This window comes from Gymnogyps californianus, chromosome 24 (genome assembly GCF_018139145.2).
Source record: "Gymnogyps californianus isolate 813 chromosome 24, ASM1813914v2, whole genome shotgun sequence".
Taxonomy (NCBI): domain Eukaryota; kingdom Metazoa; phylum Chordata; class Aves; order Accipitriformes; family Cathartidae; genus Gymnogyps; species Gymnogyps californianus.
The window spans coordinates 4,286,078-4,311,301 of NC_059494.1; the positions used below are offsets into that span (position 1 = coordinate 4,286,078).

The window sequence follows — 25,224 nt, forward strand, 5'->3', positions numbered from 1 at the left end:
TGCCACATTCTCCTGTGCTGGAGAAAAAGTCGTTAATATCCATGCCATGAGCTGTGCAGGAGGGCACGTATACACCTGGAGAAGTCTGGGATTTGCACTATGAAAAGCTCCCACCCCCCCTTTCACACCAACGCTGAAGTCCTCTGGGTACCGGTGCTTTGATGCAGCATCGTCCGGAGGAGAGCAGGGACTCTGGGGCCCCGTGTCTCGCTTCTTGCTCATCCTTGTTGCTGGGTGGTGCTCAGACACACTGGGCAAAGCTCCCTTGTGAGTGGCAATTCTAGCAAAGGGCTTATAGTTGAACTAGACTGAAGAGATGGGGGAAACCGAGCCACCGAGTTAGGGCAGGACGTGGCTCAGGTCACGCAGCCAGCCTGGCAGGGATGGCAATCAAACTGAGTTAATAAACTCCCTGTTTAATGGCCCTGATGCAAAACCTGATTGCTGCCTGCTCCATGTGGCCTCCTTGCAGGGACCTCAACTGACTCCCAGTACCCCCCAGCTGGCTGCACTCCAGCTGCCCGCCTGGACTGGGACCAGCCCTCCCAGTTCCACCTCTCAGGGATCCTCATTGAGAATTAAGAGCCCTGAAAGCAAACGTGGCAGCAGCCCAGCGCTGCTGACCCAGGAGGCTCTGCTTCATTAGCTCCAAAACATTGCTGACCATGAATGCTTTAATTCTGGCATTGCAGGTTCTGCTTCTCAATAAAAGCAAAAAGCAATTTATGAGAGCACGGCCAATAAATATGAAACTCGCTTCATCGCAGCGGGTTAAGAGCTGTTGGCAACTGTACCCTGTGGACTGGTGTGAAGTAACTATTTCAGGAAAGCTGCTGTGCCCTGAAAGCAGAGGTCCCACCTGTAATGGACCGGCTGGGAGAGGGACCCTGACACGTGCAAACATCCCAACCTACAGCCACAAAGCTGGAAACCAGCCATAAAGTGGATGTGATCACTCTTCTCTCCTAGCTTGCTGCAGCTCATGTCTTGCGGGGCTCAGGCAGTCTCCTGCTCCGCATTTCAGCAGTTTCAGCCCATCAAGAACCTGCTCTCACCTGGAGATAAACTGCAGGAGCTGCTGAGACTGGGGGTACAAGAGGAGGGAGTGCGGGGGTGCACCAAAATATCCTATTGATACCTAACTGCTGGCACAGGCAAGAAAAAAGGAGAGGTGCACTGGTCAGTTGAACTGTCTCCCTTTTATTCAGACACGGTACAGTTACAAACCTGCAGCCCCCTCTGCTCCCCAGCCCGCCCCGCGCAGCTTCACCGCTGCTGCTGCTGCCCCTCCTGCCCGACGGCTGTCCTGCCCCAGCCGGCGAAGCCCCTGGCCCTGCGGGGTCTCCTGCTGCCGAGCGCTTCGGATGCCCCAGCCAAGGGCAATGCCATTTCAATGCTTTTCCTCCAGGTAAATGCTTTTCCTCCATCTGACGCCCTCATCTTTGAGCCTGGCTGCCTGGCAGTCCGTGGCATTTGCAAAAGTCTCTCTTTCCCAAGTCTTTAGGGAACCTCTGTTTCTCAGAGCTGCTTTGCAAGATCAGTGGAGAGTGAAATTCGTAGGCTTGAGCTGCCGAGGGTGGGCAAGGTGCCTCCTGAGGATCCTCTGGAGCAAGTTCTTCCTGGGTGTCCCAGCGGGGAGCTCCAGGCTGGAGCTGCTCCCCTGATAGCCCACCCCCAGGAGCCTCCTCTCTCTCTTCTCTGCCTCTTTGCTTTCCAGAACATCTGTTATTTGGATGTCTCTGAGTGGGCTTGCACATCTCCTGGGCAGGGGAAGCCTTGCTGGAGTCCTGTAGTCCTGGCTGCCTCCGCCGTCCCTGTGACCAGTGGCATGGGGACTTGGCTGCTTGCGGTCCCTCAGGCCTCCACCCGTCCGTGAGCAGCCGTCTCCCCCAGTAACAGGCATCCCGGGGCGTCTGCAGCATCCTGGCTCCTCCTGCCAACTGGGACTTATCTCAGCAGCAGGACCTCGAGGGTAACCTGAGCCTGAGTGAAAAAACAACGCCTCTTCACTGGTGACCTGTGGGCTCTGCCCCAGGGTGACAAAGCCATATGGAGTGGTGACCTTGGGGAGATGGGGCAGGGACAGAGCTGCCCGAGCAGTGGGGTCTGGGATAGCCTGCGCAGTGGCAGCGAGCCCGGCGTTAGAGCAGGACGAGCTAGAGGCAGGCACGTCGTGCTGATCCTCCATTGCTGGGTCTGAGCCGCTCCTCCAAGCCGTCCCCACCGGCTGCCCCTTCCCCTTGCCTGAGCGCCTGTGCTTCTTGTGGATGTCCAGAGAGGGGATAGTAAACTGCGGGATGCGGTCCGGGGTCACCACGTGGAGGAAGATGTCCCTGGAGCTCTTGCCCTGGAGCGCGCGGGGACAGAGCATCCCCTCCCAGAGAGACATGGTGGGACTGACAGAGCTCCCTGGAGCAGCGCTGTGTATTTATGCTCCGCAGCCAGCCCTGATTGCTCTGCGCGTGGTGACGCACTGTGACGACGGCTGCCAGGTCCCTGCACCTGCTCCCTCCAGACCAGCAGCAATTCGTCACCCGCCTGGGCACAGGGGAGACAGACGGAGGGGGACGGGTGAGGAGGCACTCGTCCCCAACCTCTGCTCCTGCCCTCCTGCTCACATGCAGGGCCACTGGTGCCGGCTGGCTCCCGTCACCCATGAGACAGGAGGTGGGGGGGGCACCGAGGAGAAGAAGAGCTGGATGAGAGGTGTGAGCCAGGGCTGCAGCGCCCAGGGCGGGAGGGAGCTGCGGACCGGGAGCAAGGGCGAGTGCAGCGAGCGGTGGCCTGTGCAGGATGAGTCACCGTCCGTGGGCATCGGGCGGAGATGAGCGGAAGGGGCAGCCAGAGCTGAGAGCGGGAGACAAACACTTCAGCTCTGTCTAGCAAAACTCCCGTCAGGAAAATCTCCACCTCGGCCCACACAATTACCCAGAGAAATCAGCAATTTCAACCATTCGGGCCCCCAAGTCCCCCCTCCCATCTCTGCTGTCGCTAGGGCTGTGTGCTGCCTTGTTTCTCACGGCATCCCTGTGCTCCCATCCTCACTGGGGGTGGGACTACGGGGGGGGGAACGGTCCCAGGCAGCCCCCAGGCATGAGGCCACGGTGAAGAGAGGTGTTGTGCATCCTCCAGGTGGGAGCACGAAACAGCTCTCCCAGTGGAGCCTCAGCCAAAGGCTGCTTTGCCTTTTCCCTCTCTGCAGCCGGGCAGGGGCAGAGCTGCAGAGCCGGGCTGCCCTGCCACCCTCCCCTTGGCTAAGGAAGCCTCCTCTGCTAGCAGGTGGATAACGGCTGCTTTATGTTGGTTCCTGCTCTGCAAACGACACAGAGAGAAAAAGCAGCTCTGTTTTTGTGCGGTGCAGGGTCTGTCCCTGCAGCAGTGCAGCTGGCCTGTTGTGATGTGCCATGTTTTCATTCTGTGCCGTACCAGGAACCAAAGAGGCTCTGCCATAGGTTTCAGCAGGAGCAGGAGCAAGGCCAGGCTTGTTTTGACACAAACAGGGGTTGGGAGCCTGGACAAGCCCAGGAGACCATCTCAGAGCATCGTAAACAGCCACGTCCCAGCTCTGCTAAGGGGGGGCTCACGTCTGTCCCCTAAATGCGTGGCCAGTGGCAGGGCTACAAGCAAGATCTGCAGATGCTGGATACAGGTCCCTGTCTCTGCAGGGTCACCTCTGCCACGATGCCTTGTTCAGCTGGATGGAGCAGGGAGGTGGGTGCCCCGTTATCCCGACACTGTGCCCTTCACCCCGAGGGCAATGGCCACGTGCCGTGCCCACTCCCCGGGCCTCACCGGCATTTGCAGCAGGGTGTCTGTTACCTTGCAACGGGGTAAAGTGACACCCAAACATTAAATGCCTTTCCCCACTCCAAAACCACCTGCTTGGTAGAAATAACAGCTGAAAATCCCTCCTCATAGTTGTGAGGCCTGAACTGGTCAGAGAGACGACCCCAGCCCATCTGCACATCGTGGTGCCCAGCTTGGCCAAGCACAGAGCTGGGAGGAAGGACTGACGCTGAGCTGCACGCAGGGGTCAGCAGGTCTGTTGTCCACGCAACGCCCAGCACAGCTTTCGGATGTACGGTCTGCACGAAGTTAAAACCTCAGAGAGTGCCCAGAGCAGGGGCTGAGAGGATCTGCTGCGAAGCAGTTTCTGGAAGGTGTTTCTAGGGGCTCAGCTAAGCCCGTTTTACGAAGGGGAGTGTGTGTGCGTGTGTGTTCATGTGCACACAGAACTGCTGGCTAATTGATCAGGCTGTGGTTTCAAAGGACCAGGCTTACTCCCTTCCTTTCATCTTTTTTGACTAAAACAAATCCGAGCCCCAGCTTCCCCCCAGTGTGGGAGCAAGGGGAGGGCACAGACCGGGAGGGATGCTGAGGGGCCTCCCCTCACCTGGGGTCCAGCTTCTCCCATCACTGGAGGAATCAGCAGGGCAGGTTTTCTCGCATCTCACCACCCTCTGCCTTCAGCTGTTTGCATCAGCACAGAGTGGGAGGAGATATCCCAAATCTTGTCTTGGCTTGGCAAGCTACAACGCCCAGGAGGAGACAGGCATCCCAAATTGAGAGAAAATAAACCCCTAATTGAGAGCCATCAGCCCTTAAGGAAGGCACTAGGATCAGTGCTTGTACCAGGGGAACCCCCATGGGAGGGCACTGGGCTGCCCCACTGATTAGTGAGGCCGGCAGTTCGTCAGTGCAGTGAGGAGCAGCTGGGCCAGTAGCTACAAGTAGCTGAGGGCTGCAGGCTGGGCTAAGCCAGGTTTCTCTCCAGTCTAGGCTCTTGGGCTTCATGGAGCAGCAACTAAGGCCATACACCAGCCCGGAGCAGGTAGAGATCCTCTGGGTGCCAAAGGGGTTGTTTCTGCTGGGGGCACTGTCAGAGCTGGCGTGGAGGATGTCTGACCTTTGTCTCTCTGTCTAGGGGGGGCTGGTTACCTGCAATGAGCCCTGCTCCTTCTCCAGCAGGTTCCTGTGCCAGATCCTTCAGCTGAGTTTTGTCAAGTACCTGGTAGGTGCTGTTCTTGCTGCTGGAGGAGTTTGAGGCCAAGGGGATGGGGTGATAAAACTTTGAGACTGGCAGTTCCTTTGGTTTGTCTGCCAGATATTATCTCTTTCAGTCTTTTCCCTCTGCCCTGTGCTCAGTGTGTGCTTGTCCTCTGCTTTTCTCCCCATCCCAGCTTTTGCCCTCTGCCTGGTTTGGTCTTGCCTTGCTCCCTTTCTGCTAATGGTTGTTGCAGCATTCACGTTTCTCTCCTTCTCTGGGCCAGGAGAGATGGCAGGTCTTTGGGGACAATACAATCTAACTGGTCCTGTTCTACCTGGCTGAAGTTGGTCCCAATCTCAGCTCCATGCTGGGACAGAGCAGGGTTTAAGAGTTTCACTGAGGACTTTAAATAGCTGGAAGTTCTCACGTGACCTAATGTACCTCTCTTGTTTGCAGCTGAAGATCCTTCAGAAAGCATCAGTCTGGATTGGATTTGTGGTCCCTGTGGAGACCGTTATCAGCAAAGTCTACCCCACACAGTCTCCCACCAGGCCTGGACGACTTGCCAAGAAGCGCCGGGGGAGGCTAATGCGCCTCCTCCTCTCCATTGTCCCCACCAGGATCCAGAACATCCTGGGCTACCTGCCAGCAGACTGGGGCCAGAGCAACATGCCCAAGGGTAAGAGTTGTGGCCTCCTGGAACACCTGAAGGCTTTGCAGCTAAGAAGCACACAGCATGACATCAAAACACATTAGGTCTGGAACTCCTGTGCTGGGTAGAAACCTGGGAAACACACAGACGTATGTTTGTATGTGTTGTGATTGTGCCTCCTATGAATCCCTGCAGAGATCCTAGAAGCTCTGATCAACCCATCTAACAAAGCAAACAAGAGGAAGCGGGATGATGTAGCTCTGGAGGAGCAAGAGTCCTGGTTGGTGGTACTGGAGAGGGACCTGCCAGAGGATGACTCTGAAGACATCACATATGAGGTATGACATTCTGGCTGCTGAGCAGGTTTGTTCCTCAGGGGCTGAGCAATTCGGAGATGATTGCATTTAGCCTCTGTGTGCTCCTGGTAGACTGGGAGTGTCACTGCACAGGTCTGCAGAGGAGCCTGTGCAGGGAGCTGTAAAGATATTTCCTTTATTGTACGCCCTTTGAGGGCTGCAGGCTGTCCAAAGAGCACTTGAATATGTCTTTGTCAGTATCTGAAAGGTGTGGGTGCCCCACTCATCCCATAACACTGAGGTTTCCCTTTGGTTGATGTCCCTGCAAAGCAGCATCTCTGTCGCCCTTGGCTATTTGGCTGTGGCTCCCAGTGCCATTGGGAATGGGGCCGGTGTGTGCTTCCTCAGACTGCCTCTTTCCTCCCCAGCCCTCAGATGTGGAAACAGATAGTGAGGAGTACAAGTCCCAGAATGACACTGAGGCAGACCTGGAACTTGAAGAGCAGGATGGGATCACTACGCTGAAGGAGTCATCAAATCTCCAGGTGAGTGTGCCTGCCCCATGCTGGCTGTAAACTCAGTCCTGGGTACACTTGCAAATACTGGGCTAGAAGGATGCACTTCAGTTCTTGTTCCCTTGGCTACAGCAGGAGAGGTGTCTGGGGTCACTCGGACTAATCTGAATTTCATGAGATCACGTATGGGTTTTGTGCTGCCCTTCCACAGAGCTGCAGTCTAACCATGCCCCTGTCTCTGCAAGTGAAGGACGTACAACCCGCTGGGGTTAGTGATACCCTAGAGCTGCTGGCTGCAAGCACAGAGCTGGGAGCAGAGGATCCAGCTGGGTCCAGCAGTGGGGAAGATGTTCCAGATGTCGATAGTGGTGCTGGTGATGCCCAGAAGCCACAAGCTGATGTGAGCAGTGGGGATGGCAGTGAGCAGGAGGCTGATGCAGACTGTGATGACAGCAGCAGTTTGTCACAGTATGGGGTAAGGACTCCTCTGTGCTGGGCCATAATCTCACCCACCCTTTTTTAGTGTGGAGCAGGGGAGGTGTCACAAGCTCAGAGGTGTTTTAGCCTGGGAGGATGTCCCCAGGCTCTGAGCCTTTGTGATACATCTCTCCATTCCCTTTTTGCTGCCAAGTGAGCTAGGAAAGGATTGTAGGGACTCTAGCTCTTCTCCCTGTGCAAAGAGACAACCTCAGTTGCCATATGCTGGGTGTGTGCAGTGCCATGGGCATCTTCACCCCTGCATGACAGGACTGCCCAATGCCAGCTGAACATCTTGTGCTGGTACCCAGGGCAGCCACCTCTGAACCAGAGCCACTACCTGCAGGTCCCCATGAGCCCTTCATGACTCACTGGCCCAGACATCTTGCCCTTTAAAATGGGGAGGGTTTGTGGGAGAGTCTTCATCACTAGCAACTTCACACGGGGTCCTTCACTGCTCTAGACCCATCTGTTGCAAAAGCACTGGTGGATACCCTCTCAATTCCCATGAAACTGGTGCTCAGCTGCCTGGCTTGCAGGGAAAGGGAGGGTGAGGAGAGGTGCAGGGTGGGCTGGTTTGTACTCAGCAGCTCACCCCCCCCCAGTGATGGCTGGCCGGTGTTATGGGTAAAATCTCTTGTGTTTTCTAGGATAAGCAGAAACCCTGACCCATGGACCTGGACCTCTGCTGTGGCTGCAAAGCGCCTGGTTCTCTGGGGCAGCTGTGTCCTCAAGTAACATGTCCAGTTAAATGCTATGTTGATATCTTTTGAACTTCATAATAAAATTACCCTATTTTTTCATGTGAACTGGGATGCAATTGGCTTCAGTACCTGGAGCTGGAAGGTTCTGCCTGTGCACCAGAGGGCATGGACATACTGCTGCTGGGAGTCCAAGGTACGGGGCTGCCAGCAGGACCTTCCCCTCTGATCCCTCCTGTGGAGAGGCTCTTCATGGCTCCTGGGAGCGTGATGACTTTGGGAATGCTGAAATGTGTGATGGGAAGGAGAGGGGTGCAGGGAGCGGAGGCTCAGACTGAATGGAGCCAGGTTGCCATGTGGCAGTACCTGAGCATGGCCCCACTGACCGGTCCCCAGCTGGCCCTGGGCTGGCTGGCTGCAGAGGGGCAGGATGGGTGCCTCAAAAGAACCTCCCTCCACATGCATGACATCTCCAGAAATACAGGGGGGTAGTAAGTCTGTACCCTTGGGATAAACCAACCAATTTCACATAGAGTCCATGTTGCTCAGTGAACACTTAGAGGTCTTCAGTCTGCTTTCTGGCTGCTTTATACCTGGGTGTTTCTGCTTAGAGCCTTCTCCCTCCACATGGATCCTACAGAGGACCCTGGTTCAGTGCAAGAGTTGAGCAAAGGGTGATTCAGGGTCTGGAAAGACAGGTTGGGATCAGAAAGTGCCTGAATGCAACCCAGAGCTCTGGAGTGACTTGAGATTGGCCAGCACATGACCTGTTGCCTGGAACGAGTCACAGTATCTGAAGCTGCAAAGAGCAGTAACTCCTCCAAATGTGAGTATAAAAATGGGAACAGCTCAGGGTGTTTGTCTCTCGCTCGGGGCATGCCTGGAGGCTGTGTCTGATGGCACGACTGCCTGGAGCTGTATCTGTGTGTGTGTCAACTTGGACTAACAATGCTCCAACTGTTAAAAATAACTGTGGCATCCTGCAGCAGGGATGCTGTGCTGAACAAGCTGAGCTCTCAGGCAGGTTTAATATGGATGGGCCAGGCCAGTTCTGCTCTGAGCACAGCAGTGGACAGCCACTGCTGCCTACCAGCTTTGTAATGTCCGTGCTTGCCCCCTGCCACGGGCAAAGCCTCTAAAGAAGTATGAATCCTTCCGAGCTCTGAAAGGAGAGAGGTGTTGAGATGCCCTGAGGTTTTGTTCTTGTGTCTCCCAATTCACATGGGCTGCAAGAAAGAGTGGGAGTTAAAAATCCCAGGGAGATCAAAGGCAGGGCGGTAATGAGGATGGAGGTGTCCTTGCTCCCAGACCCTGCTGTGATCAGGGATGCTAATGTCTTTCTAATTAAAGATTGTTTCTTCTGTCAAAAGCAGCTCTGGGGCACATTGTGCTCTGTGCAGCTTTTCCTGCTGGGCTACAGTGATTGTGCAAAGGGCTGCTCTGGTCAGCAGTGAGCCATTTAAAGGAAGAAACGTTTGCACTTCAAACTAGTGGCTGGGTCACCTCTCCTCCAGCTGCAGCCCTTAAACCCCTCCCTGGCATTCTACAGTTGGCTTTCCCCATACAGATCTGGCCACAGACCTCGCGCTGGCTCCTTGTGCCTCTGCTTTGGTGGGGCATGTCTTGGACGAGGCAGAGCCATTTTTCTCCCAGGTTAGACCAGTTATTTGTGCACCATCAATGTGCAGAACAGTCCTGAGTCATGAAGCTCAAGCAGTTGTAAAGCTGCTCAATGTCCTTCCCAGTGGCAGTGTCTCTTTAAATGCAGGTATGCCTCTTACCTGGCATTATCTGCAGCCACAATAGCAGTGGTTTCATTACTGCTGAATAATAACAAGATTTTTCTTAAGATTGATAAAGGAGCTGATATTGCAACTCCTGGATATTATATTGGGCTCTGCATTAATTCAGTTGTTCCTCGTTTGTATTTGATAGCTCTCCCATTCTCTGCAGCCAGTGTTTTCAAAGCAGAGATTAATAAAACATCCTTTAGTGGCATGTAGCTAGGTAAGGGCTTTTTCTGCTTGCTCCTGAGCTTTAGTAGCACTGGATGTGGAGATAAAGAGGAGGCTTTGTTCATTGTCTGGGTGCCAGGCTGCAGAGTGATTATGCCTTAAAATGTAGTGAGGAAGCAACTAGCACTAAATCTGGCTCTTTGAGCTCACCTGCAGATTAATTCTGTGCACACTTGTCTGCGATGAGGGACATGCCCAAAGCTTCCCAGATCTCAAGCCCTGATTTAGGAAGAAGAGACCTTCTCAGACAAGCATGGAGGAAGTAAATAGCTTGGTGGAGTGAGAACTAGCTGCAGAGCTGCTTTGTTCCAAGGTCATCACCTTGAATCCAGCCCAAGTAAGTAGGTGGTGCATGTTTGTGTTGTCAGTGAGGCAGCGTGAAAAAGGAGGGAGCCGATGGTCATGCTGCTGCTGGTGTGTGAAGGCTCAGCCTGGAGAGAGGCGGCCGATCGCCTGGGAGGTGCCTGAATGTGGCAGTGGCTGCTGGTGGCCTGACCGGGTGTCACCGCTGCTGGGGGTAACGGGTTCTGCAGGGCTGGGAGTGAGCTGCCCGAAATACCTGCTTGCACATGGGCTTCATCTGGTTGCGGGAGGATAAGGCTTGTACATCTCAGAAATACACGTTCGTGGCTAAAAGGCTGTTTGGGGCAGTTCAGTGGTGCTGCAGCCAGCCTGTTCACCGGGATGTGATATTACAGAATCTGATGTTTTTTGAGGACTTGGCCCTTCTCTACATCTGGATGGAGCAGGGCATGGGAGGGATGGGAGAGTCTGTCCTTCTGCCAAAAGGCAAGAATCTGCTCAGCGCTTTTGAGCATCTCTTCCCTTCCTCTCCATTGTCCCTATTCTTCCCTGTCTTGGTCTGTGGCTTTTTTGCCCATTTTTCCCCCCAGCGTGGGGAGGTGAAGCGCAGGGACGTGCCCCAGGCCGCGCAGGGACATGCCCCAGGCCACACAGGGTGGCTGCAGCCCAGCTCAGTTTGGGACTGGGCAATGCGAGGAGCAGCCTGATGGAGCAGGTTATTGAACTCCGGTCGGATGGAGATGCACTGAGGCCTCCTTGGCATCCTCTGTTCTGGGAAAAGGCCCAAGAGGGGATGTGGGATGTGCCCAGCTTGAGCCTCTGCTGTGCTTGGGCACAGCGCTGTGCATCGTCCAAGCCCAGCTTTTGTGTGGTGCCCCCTCACCCTTCCCCTCGGTGCCAGGAGCTGGGCAGAGGGGGTGGCCATGGTGAGAAGCAGGGCGCTGAGCTGTAGTGGAAGGTTGTGTTGAGGAGCAGGTTCCCTCCCTCCACCCTTGCACACCCTGGAGATCTCCAGGCGCTGCTTTTTCAGGCCACGTTTCCCTGCTTCCTCCTGCAGACCCAGAGGGGTTGGAATGGCGGGAACTATGCAGGCTGCAGGACCCGGAGCCGAGGTCTGCACCTTCCCTAGCCCCAGGGTCCATTTAGTCTCGGTGGCTTTGTGGGTGACACCAGGGCCGGTCCCATCTCCTCGGCAAGGGCCACCGAAGAGCAAGCCAGGTGCTGTGAGAGAGGAGGACGGGAAAAAGGGGGAATGGGAAGAAGGAGAGAAATTGAGGGGTTAATGCAGTGATAGGGGGATGAAGAGACAAGCATGGCCCTTGAGGGAGCCTGAAGGGGTAAGCAAAGGTGACCCCAACGGTCGGGGTCCCCAGAGGACGTGTAGACCAAGCAGCCTGCAAAGGGCTCCATGCTAGACCTATGACAAGGGACTTGTGTGGGAAACAAATGGCTTAATTGAGGCAAAAATGATCATAATTAGCATGAGCAAATCCAATTAGGAGCCACGGGCAGGTTACCTTGGGCCTGTCTGGGAGCGCGGGGGGCTGGGGTGGTGCGGGAGCAGCCCCGCGGCTGGGAGAGGCAGGGAAAGGGGGCGGCGGGCGCTCCCCCAGGGCTGGCACTCATTAGCATCCTCTCCTCCTTGGCCTGCTGGCTCTGGGCCCTGGACGGAGCCTAATTAGGATGGAGAAATGGATTCGCCAGGCTGTGCTCAGCGGAGGGGTGAGCCATCGGTAACAGGGCTGACGGGCAGAGCGGCAATCACCTCCCGCGGAGCAGCTTCCTAACAAATGCCATCGCTGTCAGCTGTTCAAAGCTGGTAATCGAGAGGGTCAGAAACCCTATTCCAACCTTGCTCCAGGGCTGGAAGGAGCATTTTGCTCTTTCCTACAAGGAGCAGAGAAAAATTGTTCCTGTTTGTCCTTTAGGGGCAATGGCCGGGCTCCTCACGTGCCTGGGGGCTGCGGAGGGGGGACGTGCTCGGCTGCAGCGCCTCTGCCCTGGCACGCTGCAAATGAGGTTATAAATGTTAAGCGTAATTTTTAAAATTACAGGAGGCATTCCTTTCCTATCATGTGCATACAACTGCCAGGGACTCAAAACATTCATTCCCAGCAAAATCATCTTTACGGGTCATAATTTTTGTTACCAAATTTTTTCCTCTATTTTGTGAAAACCTCTTCTCATCGGGCTTCTCTTTCCTGTTCAGTCTCCTGGTCCCCCCAGAACTGGTTATTCACACCACTCCAGCAGTGAGGGGCAGGCACTGAGCACCACCTGAACCCAATCCCCTGCCTTTTCCAGCCCAGCAACAACTTCTGTGCATGACCGTTCTCTAAGGGACCCTGCTACGTGAAAAGCAAAGCATGAGTTTCGTGAACCCCCGGAGATGCTGGGCCGCGGTGCTGTGCCTGGCATGGTCCCAGCTCTGCCCCAGCAAAACCAGTATCCCTGCCAGCAGGAGGAGTAGGCAGCTGGTACTGCAGTTCCTGAAAAGCATCAGGAGCCCTCGTGGCCTGGCAGCCTCCTTCCTCACAGGCAGAGGAGTAATTTGGGGGTTCCCTCTGCCCGTGCTCCTGCCCGTCCTGCTCAGCCTCCCACTGCCTCCGCAGGAGATGCAAACGCTCAGCGGTGCAGGCAGATGCCTGCTCGGTGCTGTCATTCATGTGAGACGCAACTCCTGGCAGCTCGCAGCGATAATCCTGGCTTTATCTTCACACTGCGACAGCGGCAGGAACGAGGGAGACTTTGACGTGTCCCTGGGGAACTCGGTACGAGCTCCAGGCGGTGCCAAGGGCCTGCATTGAGCATCTGGCTCTCCTCTGTGATGCAGGCAGCCAGTATCGAAGCATTATAGCTGCCCTAAAACCAGCAGGTTTTACAGCTGGTGTTGCAGCTGCACGTCTGCATGGTCAAGAGACAAACAACTGTCCCCATATCTGCTCATCTCACAAAGCTCTGGGCATCGTCATTGCAGGATAAGGCGCCTGGTCCTGGGTGACTGGGGAATTAATTTGTGCCTTTTCTGAGGACACGGCGTGGTCCCAGATGCATGCGGTGGTTTGGAGGCAGGGCTGGTGGAGGGCTCTGCTTCGCTCAGGGATGTGCACGGTGAGACCCAGCCAGGCTGCCTTGAGTTGCCCTTCGGGGGTTTCACAGTTGCCAGTGAGGGCTTTTTGTCAGGGCTGACCACCGCTCCTGGCAGTTTGTCTGGATCCGAGAGCCCAAGGATGCCTTGGACCAAATAAGCAGTGTTTTAGCCCTGAGCTGGGCACACAGCCCCCTCCAAGTGTGTAACTGGGAGCAGATGACCACACCAGCAACGGAGTGCTCCGGGCCATCACCTAGGAGGTGCACAGTTTCCAGGCCAGATATTTTTGGCTTGTGTGTATTCTGTTGAAGTTTTCCAAAGGCCTTGAGCCAATATCTGTGCTGCTGCCCTTGTTGTAGTCTCTTGAACTGGAGCCAAGCTCTTGGTCACAGTTGGGTGGCATGGAGAAACCGGTGCTATACCGGATGCCACGACTGGGCTGTCGTCCAGCTGGGAGATGGAGAGCTGAGGCCCAGAGACTTATTGCATGTCACACTGTGAGCAAAGTGATGGAGAAGTCGTGAGATCCAGCAGGCCAGACCCCCTACGCTAATGGCCATGTTCAGCTGAGCTGGGAAATGAGCTGCGCCTTTCCCGTGGCGGCTGTGGTGTGTGTCTTTCTAGCTAAACCCCCAGTGAAAGCTCTTGAAAACAAAGATGGGAAAGAGAGCATGCTGCGAGCATTAATATGCACATACATTAGGTGTGTGACTCACACAAGAAAGGAGAGTAATTTTCAGGTCCGATTAGCTTCATCCGTGCACTCTCCAAAACTCACTGTATTTATTCATATTTCATTTAAGATGCTGCAAGATATTAGCTTAGAAAAACGGGAGGCGACAGGGAAGGCTGAGAGCCAAGGACAACTACCGTCCCAACCCCACAATGGTAAGGAAGGACGAGGTCCTTGCCAGCGAGCCGATCTGCTGGTGCTAACGCATGATCTCCCGGTGCCTGTACTCTAGAGATGGCTCCAGGTATGGGGTGCAGAGGAGCCCAAAGGGGCCAGGGATTGCACTGAGTTTCTTGGCCAGAGTGCCCTGGACCTGTCTACGTGGGAAGAGGCACCTGTGGCTTCAGTTCAGGGCACCAACAGGGCTGGAGCGTAGTTCACCACCCATCCCCTCCGTGCTCTGACACCCCCTTCCCCCCAGGGACCTCATCGGTAGCTGTGGGTGCTTCTCTGCCCGCAGCGGGTGACTCGTTCTCCTGACGTGTCCCCATATCTCAGCCCCCCCGGGAGGGGAGATCTGGGTATGGTGCCTGCAAGTCTGCGATGTGAAGAGGCAGGCGAGGCTGCAGGTCGCTGCTTTGTCCCCAGTGGACTTTCTGCTCTGCTTGTCTCATCCTGGCTGGCTGTGCCCCACTTGCTGCGGTCAGCACTTCCAGGGGCTCCAGGCACCTGCCCCAGGCTGGCGTTCTTGCAGAGCCCAGAGGAGGTGGGCAGGCTGCTGGGACCTCAATGACTCTTCCAGTCTTCTTAGCAGCTCCTGGCTTTATCACCAAAAATGCTTTCTCAGGAGGAGCCTACAGCCAAGGAAACTTCATGCCCAGAACAGCTCCGTGCAACCACGGAACCGCCCCGGATTGCATCTTCTACTGCATGTTCCAGCCAGTCCCCTCATCAGCTCCAGGGTCTCTAATAGAGAGAGGGAATCTAAAGACCACCTAGTTTATCACTAGCAAAGAGTAGGTCCTCCCACCTTGTTTTAAGTTTTTAATGCAGCTCACATCAGAGGCAGGAGCGTGATCTGCTGACACAAAACCCAGCCCTCCCGCACTTCCAGGGAAGTAGGCGGTTTCTCGTTTGCTGTTTTAGCTCATGAGCTAGTTTTGTCCTTGGCTGTAGCTCACTTGCGGATCAGAGGCTGGGAGCTTTGCACAAAGGATTGAAACAATCCGGTTCCTGATGTCCACGCAGCAAAGGGGTGTCTCAAGGACGGGGATTTCATCCCGGGGTTGAATAGCCTGAGGTGCGCACGAGGGATGGGGACGGTGAGGGAACAGCAGGCACTGAAGGCAGGCACCATGCATTTCTCTTAAATGCAAGTAGCCCAGAGGCACATGTCCTCCCAACAGCCATGCATCATTCATGCAAGAGTTCTCCCTATCTGATAAATTATATTAGAGAGACAAGACACAATGGGGCTTTTAATTATAGAAACAATTACCAAGGATTAATGGCAGCAGCGGTGTGATGGATTATTGTTACTCCTAAAGTTTAATAAAGCTTTAGTAGTTTTTGTCAGACGTGAAGAGCAATGAGACAATGCTTCCTTGGGTGTTTGCTTAAGCTGTAATGCACCTCTGCTCCTTCTTCATCCCGCTCTCTTCCTCTCATTTGCACCGATGAGATAGGTTTGGGGGCTTCCAGCAAATGCAGGGGCTTGACTGGATGAAGCCTCTGTGAGATTCGTTATGGGAAGGGACAGGACTGAGCAAGGTGGTGTTGCTCACGGCGAGGCACCAAGGTGGAGCAGAGCCTGGAGGTGGGACAGCCCTGCGAGGTGGAGCAGGGACAGCTTGGCTCAGCATCACCAGCCGTTGGCCGACGTGGATGTGTCCCCCAGGCTCGTGTGATCTGAGTGGAGATGCTGCTCCCCACGAAGCACGTCCCTTCACAGCCCCCCGGGTGGGTGCAGTGGCCCCCAATACACAGCTCCAGCATCAGCATCTTTGCACCTGGGTCTTTCTGAGCGAAGGATCAGGTCCTCACTAATAATAGACTCATAGAATGGGGTGGAAGGGACCTTTAAAGGTCATCTAGTCCAACCCCCTGCCATGAGCAGGGACATCTTCAACTAGATCAGGTTGCTCAGAGCTCCGTCCAACCTGACCTTGAATGTTTCCAGGAATGGGGCATCTCTCACCTCTCTGGGCAACCTGTGCCGGTGTTTCACCGCCCTCAGCGTAAAAAATTTCTTCCTGCTTCCCAGACTCAGAGAAACCCCCCGGCCTCCTTTTCTGCCTCCTAGCAGCCTGGTGAGCCGGGCATGGGGCTGCCCTGCCTGGGATCCAAGTTTAATCTGCTTAGAAGACACTAACAGAGCCGACGACTTGGGAAAATGCAAAAGTCGGCAATAGCTTCCCTTTGCCTGCAGCCCTAATTATCCCCCCGCCAAGGAGGCTGGCTCGGCAGCGCGGGCAGGGCGGCTGGTGCTGACGGCAGCTGCCAGCGAACAGCTCGCCGGCAGCGGGGACGCAAACGCGGAGCGACAGGAGGGCAAGAGCCATGCGGGGGGCACGGGGGTGGCCGGAGCTGTCACCAGAGAGGTGAGATGGAGGGAGCCATGCCAACCTGCAACCTCGAGCTGCCCTTCCTCCTCCCTTCCTCTGCGGGATGCTTGAGCGCTTGGTGGTGAAAAATGCAGGTGAAGCTGGGTGCTAGCATGGTTTAGCATGGTCTGCCCCGGGGGCTCGGCCATCAGTGCTGCAGGGAGAGGAGAGCATGCCCCACGGGAGCTGAGCCAGTCTCTCCCCTGCTGAATCGCATCAGGCAGCCCCGGCATTGGTACCTGCCCCACACGATTGCCCCGGTGCTGGGAGCTGGGCTTGGGACCCATGTGCTGCCTGCTCTGTGCAACAGCCCTGGGCGCCGCAATGTGCTCCCTGAGCACCACCGAGCACCCATGCGCTGCTGCACCCCTGGGAGCACCCCTTCCTCTCACAGCACCCTTGTCCTGCGCTCAGGTCTTTCCCAGGAGCCCCAGCACGTGGCAGGAGGACCCCAAGGTTTGGTCCAGGATTTACGCTGGGGTAGAGCAGAGAAGACTGGCGCAGGGCGAGGGGTGAGAGCAACCTTGAATTCCCCGTGACTCAGTGGTGGAGCAGGGGAAGGGACACAGTCTCCAGACAGGCGGGACCGTGCTTGGCCCGGGTCACTTGGTCTCTGGCCAGTTCCCCCAGCAGGGCCTGGACAACCTGGCCCCAGTGTCCCTGCATGCTGGGGGACAGCCAGGGATGGCTGGTGGGGAAGATTTAACAGTCCAACCTGTCTAATGCTGGATTAATAATTCATTGCGCGAGGCAGGGTGCAGCGATCTTCGCCCCCTCTCGCATGTTAAGTGCTGCAAGGTGCAGAGAGCTGTCGCTGGCATGACGAGCATGGAAGGGGGACAGGGTGGTGGGGACGGTCATGGTGGAACTGTGGTCCCTTGGGCACAGCTGCCAATCTCCTGCCGATGCCGCGGCACAGTGTGCAGGGAGCTGGGTGCTGCGGGGTGAGATGCCTTCGGGCAGGGAGGCGCGGGGTGAGGAACATCTCTGGATCCATGTGCAAAGTAGAGGTCTTGTTTCCAAACAGTTTTTCCTTCCATCGAGGATGTGGGTGGATTTGTTGCCTGCAAAAGTGAGACACTAATAAACGCTGGCCGGGTGCCAGGTGCAGTGCCAGTTCTCACCTCCAGCACTGACGCTCCCCAAAATGCTCTCGCAGCCCCCCTCCTTGCCGGTCCCCCACCCTGCAGCCCCCCTGGGAGCCGCAGCGGGTGCATGAGAGCAGCCCCGATTGCACAGACCCCAGCGCTGAATTATCAACAGCTGAAGGAGAGTCCTTCTCCTCCAGCCTCCGAGGCACTCACGTCTGGACGAGACTGCCGGCGGTGCTGTAATTACCTGCCTGGCTGCAGGCAGCCTTTAGCAACGAAACCAATTCCCACAGTGTCAAGCTGGAGAAGTCGCTTCAAGCCCTGGAGCCACATTCAGCCCCAAAGAATTGCTCGGCATCAGGGCAGCCAGAGCACCCCAGCAGCCGCTCCTGGTCCCCGCGGTGGGCAGAAGGGATAAGGGTTGTTCTGGCAGGCGAAACACGGCCGGCGCTGCGGAGCTTCATGCGTGGGCCAGAAGAGACTCTCAACAGCTGGAAACAGCTGGATTCCCCGGGGGAGAAACTGCCATCTTCAAACTGGTGTTGGCCAACGCCCCTGGAGACCAACACACGGGTGAGGGATGATCCTCCTGGCAAATTTTAAGCCGTTTCCTATTAAACCGTTTCCTCTTTAGAACCTATTTCCTAACCATGCCAGCCTCTCTGTCCTGCAGAAGCCGAGTGCTTGGATGGGCAGGGCAACGGCATTAAGCTGGTAGCTAATAATGTGCTCGTCAACAAAAAGTTAGTTTCCCAAGTCTTCCTAGTTACTAAAGAATTCATCAGCTATCTTCCATCCCAAATTAGACCTTGTAGACCCACCTGGCTTATGAATCAGCTCTACCATCGCTGCATACCAGCATAATTTGTCTTGTCTTTCAACGTAACAGCTCCCATCCCACTCAGAGGACGTGGAGCAAAAGTAGGCAGCCAAAAAAAGCAGGACCCCATGTGCTGGACTCAGCAGAGCAGTAAATGACAGGGACTGGGGGAGTTTCTTCCCTCGCTGTTTGAGTTCACGTTCTGGACGTGGTACATGCGAGGACAGGGAAGATGGAGAAAATCGCTGGGGATTGGCACCTTGCCTCGGCATGACCCTGAACCACGAAAGGGACTGAAAAAGGCACGTCCCTCCTGGAAGCCCGGGTGAGCAGAGACAGGGCAGAGCAGAGTGAAGAAAATCTTGAAAGTCTCCATTAAGAAAAGGGCCAGAGAAGTGCGTTGTCACCACTGTCACTTGCCAGCTGCCACTGGACACAGCAGAGCAGGAGAGGGGCCGGGCAGCTGCCTGCTGGCAGGGAGGAGGTCACCCTGCCCAAGCTGGGGTGCAAGTGATCTCCTCTGTGTGCTTGGTGCTTTGAGTTAGCTCCTTCCAAACAAGGTGAAAAGCCTGGCAGTGGCCGGGGACGTGTCCCTGAGCGATTTACACCAACTTGCAGCTTTTCTCCCAAGACGGTGTCTCGCGGAGTGACCGCTGGATCAGAAATGCTGCCTAATTGAGAGTGAGCACTTAGAAATGGGTGAGGAGGATGTCTCCTGGCCGATGGCCCCAGCAGCCCCCCGGGTCCCCAGTCCGGGAGGTGAGCTCCCTCCTGCCTGCGCTGCCAGCACCTGAGTTCAGCGAGCACATTGCATACCTGCAACATCCCTGTGCGAGAACTTGGCGAGGGCGATGCCACAGCGGAGACGGCCACGACTTTTGGGTTTTTAATGCCACTGTGCTATGTGCTCCACTCGTGCAATTCTGTTCAGGCTGTCTGGGGACAAGGCTGCCGTGACTCATCTGCAACGGCCCCATCTCTGACCGGGAACCAGCCGCTCCCAGAGCTGTGAGCAGACATGGCCATGGCTTGAGCTGATGAATTAAGGAGAGGAGAACCTGGGCTATCTGCATTAAGCATGAAGACAGACGCCAGGGTCGCAGGGGCACGGGGCAAAGAAGGCACCAGGGATGGTTTCCGTCTAGCGGGTGCAAATGGTGTGTTTGCCGTCCACGGCACCGCAGTGCCTGGAATCCTAATCGCCTGTAAAGCAGCTCTAATGATATTTGAAAATGAGCTTGGAGCTGCCAGGAGGGATTCGATGCCACGCTCAGATAAAGGCAGGCAGGACGCGCGCGAGGAGGGAGGGCGAGGGAGACGGGGGCGGGGAGCGCGTTTTGCACGACACAGCTGAGTGAAGGAAAATGTGGGCTGAATTTCATCAGGAGCAATTTCCTAGCGGGGAGGGAGCGAGCAGGCAGCGGAGCAGCCGCCCCCAGCTCTCCGACGGCAGGGAGCGCTGGGATCCCACCGGGCACAGCTCCGGCATGAACCCCTGCACTTGTTCAGGGATGGAGAGGCAACCTTGGAGCCTTCCAGCAGCCACAGGTACCTCTGCCACACAAAGAAGAGAGGAGGTGAAATAAGCAGCATCTGGCAAAAAAACACTGTGCCGGCGCTGCTCATCACTCCTTCTCCTGCCCCTCTGCATCAGGACGGCCACGCTGCCCCGCGACGGTGCCCGAGCACACCCCAGCCCATGTCTCGGCCAGTTCTGCTGGCAGTGGTCGCATCAGTGCTGCCTGATTCCCTCCATCCTGTCCTGCGCCCACTCATGAGCAGAGTCCCAGGTGGCTCAGCCAGCCTGCACGGACCAGAGCAGAGGCTCTGTGGCATGGGGGCTGTCAGCTGGCCCGGCCCCTGCACGGACACGTTGGGTGGACAGGCAGCGGCACGCGGGGTCATGAACCAGGACAAGGAACAGGAAGAAAATCACTGCGTGGGCAGCTGCCAGATTTGCTCCTTGAGCAAGGATGGCTTCTGCCACCTCTGAGCGGACAGCCTGCACAGCTGCCTGCGCTGCCATTACAGAGCCACGGCCGATGCTTCGGGAAGGGACATGCGCTGCCCGTTCACTCTGGTGCAGAGTGACTGCAGTGCTGACTTCCGTGTGTGCCCAGCCCTTGGGGGACCCCTGAGGGCCCCGGTGCTATAGAAATGTGAGGTTTGAGTTTGTTGGCAGAGCCGGGTGGGTTGGGGGAAGCACTTGCAGCGGCCGTGCCCGGCTCACTGCCTGCCCTCGCCCCACAGCCCAGCCACCATCTCCCCAAACGCCCCGAGCTACAGGCAGCCTGGGGATGCGCTGCCGCTGTGGGCAGCTGCACTCAGAGCTGCATTTAGAGCCTGAAATTTCCTGCTCCCCGCTGCTTTTTGGGTCAAGCAGGGATCGTGGCACGAGGCAGTTCCTTAGGCTTCGCCACCCCAGGGACCCCCCCCAACCCCACACTGTCACTGCACGGCCCCACCACACCAGGCTGCTCCCAGCCCCACCGGTGGCTGGGGGCCCTTGGGGACACAGATGGCTCTGTAACCCTGCCTGGCTGGGCCGGGCTGGGCAGCAGCAGCAAACCCCACTCTGGAGCTGAGGATCTCAGTGGGAAGGAGGAACCAGGGCACATCCTCTGGCAGTGATTCCTCTATTCATGTATCCTGGTACGTGGAGCACCTTCCTGGATTAGCAGGGCAAACAGAAACCCCTCAGCTGCCAGGATGAGAAAATGAGCTGGGAAGTGCTGGCCTTACCTGCTGAGGGGAATAAATCATCGGCCGTGGGCTCTGCACTCAGCTGCCGGCTGCAGCGGGGCCGAGAGCCAAGTACTGGGGGCGAGCAGCCCCGGAAGGTGAGCACGCAGCACCCGGAGCACACGCACTTCCATGCCGGGCAGCGATCAGCTCCATGAGCACAGGCAGGCGTTGGCACGTGGGTGCTGTGCAAGCACTCCTGCTCCCCAGCAAAGCGGCTGCAGAAGTGATGGCCTTGCAAAGGGGACCCGGGGTGGTCTAAGCCCCGCGGCGAGCATCGTGCTGGGTGGCAGCGGGAGAAATGCAGCCTGTGCTGGGGAACCGGAGATAATTTGCTTTACCCTTCTTTGGGCAGGGAAAGAGGTGTGCTGGTTTTGAGGGCCGTTGAGCGTGCAAAGCCCCTGCTGAAGCCAACTGGCGCTGGTGTTTGGTGGCTCTGCAAAACTGAGCCACGGACCTTAAAAAAGGGATTGGGGGAAATCCTTCTTCTGTGGGAGTTTGTCACCTTGGGCTGACTTCAGTGCCAGAAGGGACACCTTGACCCAGACATGGCAGAAGGGCTCACTTAGGGGTTGCTAAAGGCAGCCGGGAGCAACGGCGGGTGAAGAGCCACACACCAGCTCCCAGCATCTCCTCTCCGCTGTCACTCGAAGCCTTGGCAGTCGGAGGGGGGAAAGGTTAGGTTAAGGTTAGGTCCTCTCCTTCCTGCTCGGATTAAAACCGTTCGCCTGATGGTGTTTCTGCTGGGGACAGCTCAGAACAGCAGGTGCTTGGCCAAAGAAACTTTCATTGTACTTACCAAATATTTATTAAAAGTAACTAGGATTAGTCATCGGCTCAGGCTGTGTTTGCAGAGCAGGTACGTATGTCCGGTGCTTTGTAGGTAAATAGAAGGGTGAGATGTCTTCCCTCAGGGGTTCATGCTCTGAAGCAGATCAAAACTACAGACACAGAAACATCAGGGTCAGGGCAGAGCGAGCTGGAGGAAACAGGCTTTGTAGGGGGAGCAACGCCGGCTCCGTGCGGAGGAGGTCACGTACGCTGCTTGCGGTGCGGCACCGACCCTGTCCTGAGCTCCTCAAACCCCAGGAGCAGGGGGAGCAGGCCATGCCCCTCCGTCTGCATGCTGGAGTCGTGCCCAAGTGACACGGGTGAGGGGAGGCTGCATTTTGGGGTGCCGATAGGGGACCCGGCCAGAATGAGCCCATAGGACCTCGCAGCCAGGCAGTGCGGGGTCCCACCCTGGCAAGTCCCTGGGAGAGGGTCGCTCCAGGCTGGGAACCTGCGGATGGAGCAGGGCTCCTCCTGCCCTTCCAGCCGGAGGAGAGGACAACATGCGGTGGTGTCCCCAGGGCACCCAGGGCCTTGCTGCCTCCGGCCATGCGGTGTCACTCTCCACTCGTGTTTGGGTCTCTGCAAAGCCTTCGACCAGCACATCCACGGGGGGGGGGATATAACCCCCTCCCTGTGCCCCAGGAGCTGTCAGGCACCCAGGAAAGAGACACCGTGGCGCATCCCAGGGCAGGGCTCAGCTCCGGCAGTGTCCACCCTAGGGCGACGCGTGCTGGGGCCGGTGCTGTCCCCAGTCCCTGTGGTTTGGCTGGCTCTGGTGCAGGGGCATTTGGGGGTGGGGGGGGTCTGGGCTGCCCTCCAGCCATGCCCTGGGGATGGTACTCCACCAAGTGAGGACTGGCTCCTTGCCATCCCCGAGCCCTTACAGCATCGGTCCAGTGCCAAAGGGGCGCTCGGTGAGCTCCCCAGCTGCCCAATTTCTGCAGGGTCAAACATCAGCTCCCTCTGCATCCGTCACGTGGATCGTGAGCCATCCGGCTGGCTCCTTCTAGGAGTCAACTGAGGTTTCCCTTAGTCAAAATTAATGGCCACCAAGAGTCTGTAGTCATCACATGGCTCCCACTGTTGCATCCTTAGGGGGGAAAAAAAATCACTGGCTGTCACCGGAGCTGGCAGTGCTGGAGTGCTGCATTTGAGCTGGCAGGGGACCAGCGCGTCTGGCAGCACCGGGGGCTGGCACAGGCCCCCCAGCAGGCAGGGAGAGGCCCTGGCCCCTGGGTTCAGCAGGGAAGGCTCCCATGCTCCGCCATGGGAGGGCAAACGGGGGGCAAAAGGGAGTTTACCTCTCTGTTTATTGGATTTTTTTTTTCCTTGGCACATTTCAGCCAAAAACTCTTTGGGATTTTGAGCGTGTGCCAGAGCAGCTGTGATTTTTTTATTTCTCTCTCGCTTTTCTTTTTTTTTTTTAAATCATTTTGCTGAGTCTGTGTGAAAATGCCCCAGAAAGCAGTAAAACTTGTCAAGACGCTCCCAGCGCTGGCTCGCTCGGAACAGCACCTCCGAAGGCAGAGACCCTCCCCGAAGCATTGCATGCCGACAGCCCCAGCCCCAGGGCCCTGCCACTTCCATGCTTTTCCCCCCGAGCTGGGGACAGGGACACCTCGAGGGGAGGAGGTGACGTTTGTGTTCCCCTCTGTTCACAGGGTACAGCTGTGACCCGGGTGGCCCCGCTGCGTCCCCAGTCCTGATGCTGAGCAAGAGGCAGAGTTTGGAGCGATGTGGTTTATGGGTCCCCACCCTCATTTGAGGGGGGAACTATTCGGCGCAGGGCCAGGCTCGTGGGACAGGGGTGACATGTGGGAGTAAAGTCCAGGGGACCTAAGGAGGGGACCAGGTCCCATCTCAGCACCCCAAATGCCACGGCCCCTGGCAGGGAGTAGGCTCTGGGTGTGCAGAGGACAGGGGACCCCTGGCCCAACCTGTCCCCTGTCTCCTGGCATAAGGTCGTTTTTGATTAATGCTCCTATCGAAGCCAATTTGAATTAATTGGAGAGCAAGACCTAGCGACATGGCCCCGCAGGCTTCTCCGATGTCCAGCACGGGGCTGCAGGGCTCCGGCTCGGGGAGGCAGAGCTGTTAACCTCAGCCTGGCACCTTTTCTCCACATTTTTGTCCTGTTCTTTTATTAAAGCCCAAAGTGATGCTAAAGGGGCATCGAAGCCCCATGGGAGGAGGTGGCAACTGGGGCGCACCCAGAGGGGGAGCGGGGCTGAGCTAAAACCCACGTCACGGGCTTTAGTCACAACCTGCCTTTTCCCTTATCCTGGGTAAATCACTTGTCTGTGCCTTGGTTTCCCCCAAAGTAAAATAATGGTATGAAGGAGACACAGTGAGACATAAATAACTTGTTTTTCTGGTGAGAGGCTTGGGGAGGGGACAAGGACGAGGTGGCCCCCTCCGACCTGGGCTCCCCCAGCTCCCCCGCAGCATTGCCAGCACTCTGCCCCCGCAAAATCAACTCTAACCCTGGCCAGCAGGCAGGAAAGCATCTTCCATCAGACGAAATCAGATCAGCACTTGGCTCCCAGCGACAGGAGCGCGAGCTGTATGGATGAAGCAATTCCCCCTGTCCCTTGATTAATAACAAGGCAGGCCTGCGGAGCGAGGGGGGGGACGACGCTGTTTAATTGACTCTGTGTTTTTGAAACAGCGGCTTAATGACTAGGTTCAAATTAGCCAGAATCACCTTTTCATCCTGGGGAATTGAAATGAAACGTGGATTGCTCCGGCACGCCCTCCCCCCCCACGCCAGCCTCTTAAAAATACATCTCCAACTAAACCAGTTGCATTTCTCATGCTTGGATTTTTCATCTTTTATTAAGCAGATAAATTGTTATTGTTTAAAACAGCAATGAAATTCCTTCACACCCATGTAAATCTCCTGGTTTTAACTGCAGATCCAGGGATGAGGCTGGGGATGAAACTCAAATGGGAAAGCCTGAGATGCTTGTGCCTGCAATGAAATTATAAATCCACATCCCGGAGCAAACGAGCAGTAGGAGGCAGCCAGAAACCTCCATCAGCAGAAGCGCTGGGCTGCAGCAAGGGATGGAAGTTGCAAGTGGAACTGATAAGGCACCCAAGTCAGGAGAGCTGTTGGCATTTCTCCTGGCGACATCCTGCACAAATGGAGCCAATTCAGGCAAGAACATCTAATAGGGGAGCCCATGACACTAAATCAGCCTGGGATTCAGTGCTGTGCCCTGCTCCTTACCCCTGATTTCTTCCCTCAGTTTCCCCATCTGTAAAATGGAGGACATGCTGCCAAACCCTGCTTGAAAACCGCTGTCAGATGCAGAAAATGTAACTGAATCGCTCAGGCGATGCTCATCGGCTGTCACGCAACAGATCAAGGGCACAGGACGCTCCGCTTCAGCAGCCCGCATCCCCTAAGCCCTGTGACCAG

The 25,224-nt window shown here is 56.4% G+C and overlaps 1 protein-coding gene across 1 annotated transcript; it reads left to right on the forward strand.

Annotated features, from left to right (window-relative positions):
• The first annotated feature begins 4,755 nt into the window (after positions 1 to 4,755).
• LOC127025613 (uncharacterized) lies at positions 4,756 to 7,736 on the forward strand. The gene is made up of 7 exons (XM_050910672.1): positions 4,756 to 4,831; positions 4,925 to 5,011; positions 5,444 to 5,666; positions 5,835 to 5,977; positions 6,364 to 6,480; positions 6,662 to 6,925; positions 7,578 to 7,736. Exons 1-7 carry the CDS (start codon positions 4,793 to 4,795, stop codon positions 7,593 to 7,595), a joined length of 891 nt encoding a protein of 296 aa, XP_050766629.1. The 5' UTR covers positions 4,756 to 4,792; the 3' UTR covers positions 7,596 to 7,736.
• The last annotated feature ends 17,488 nt before the right edge of the window (positions 7,737 to 25,224 follow it).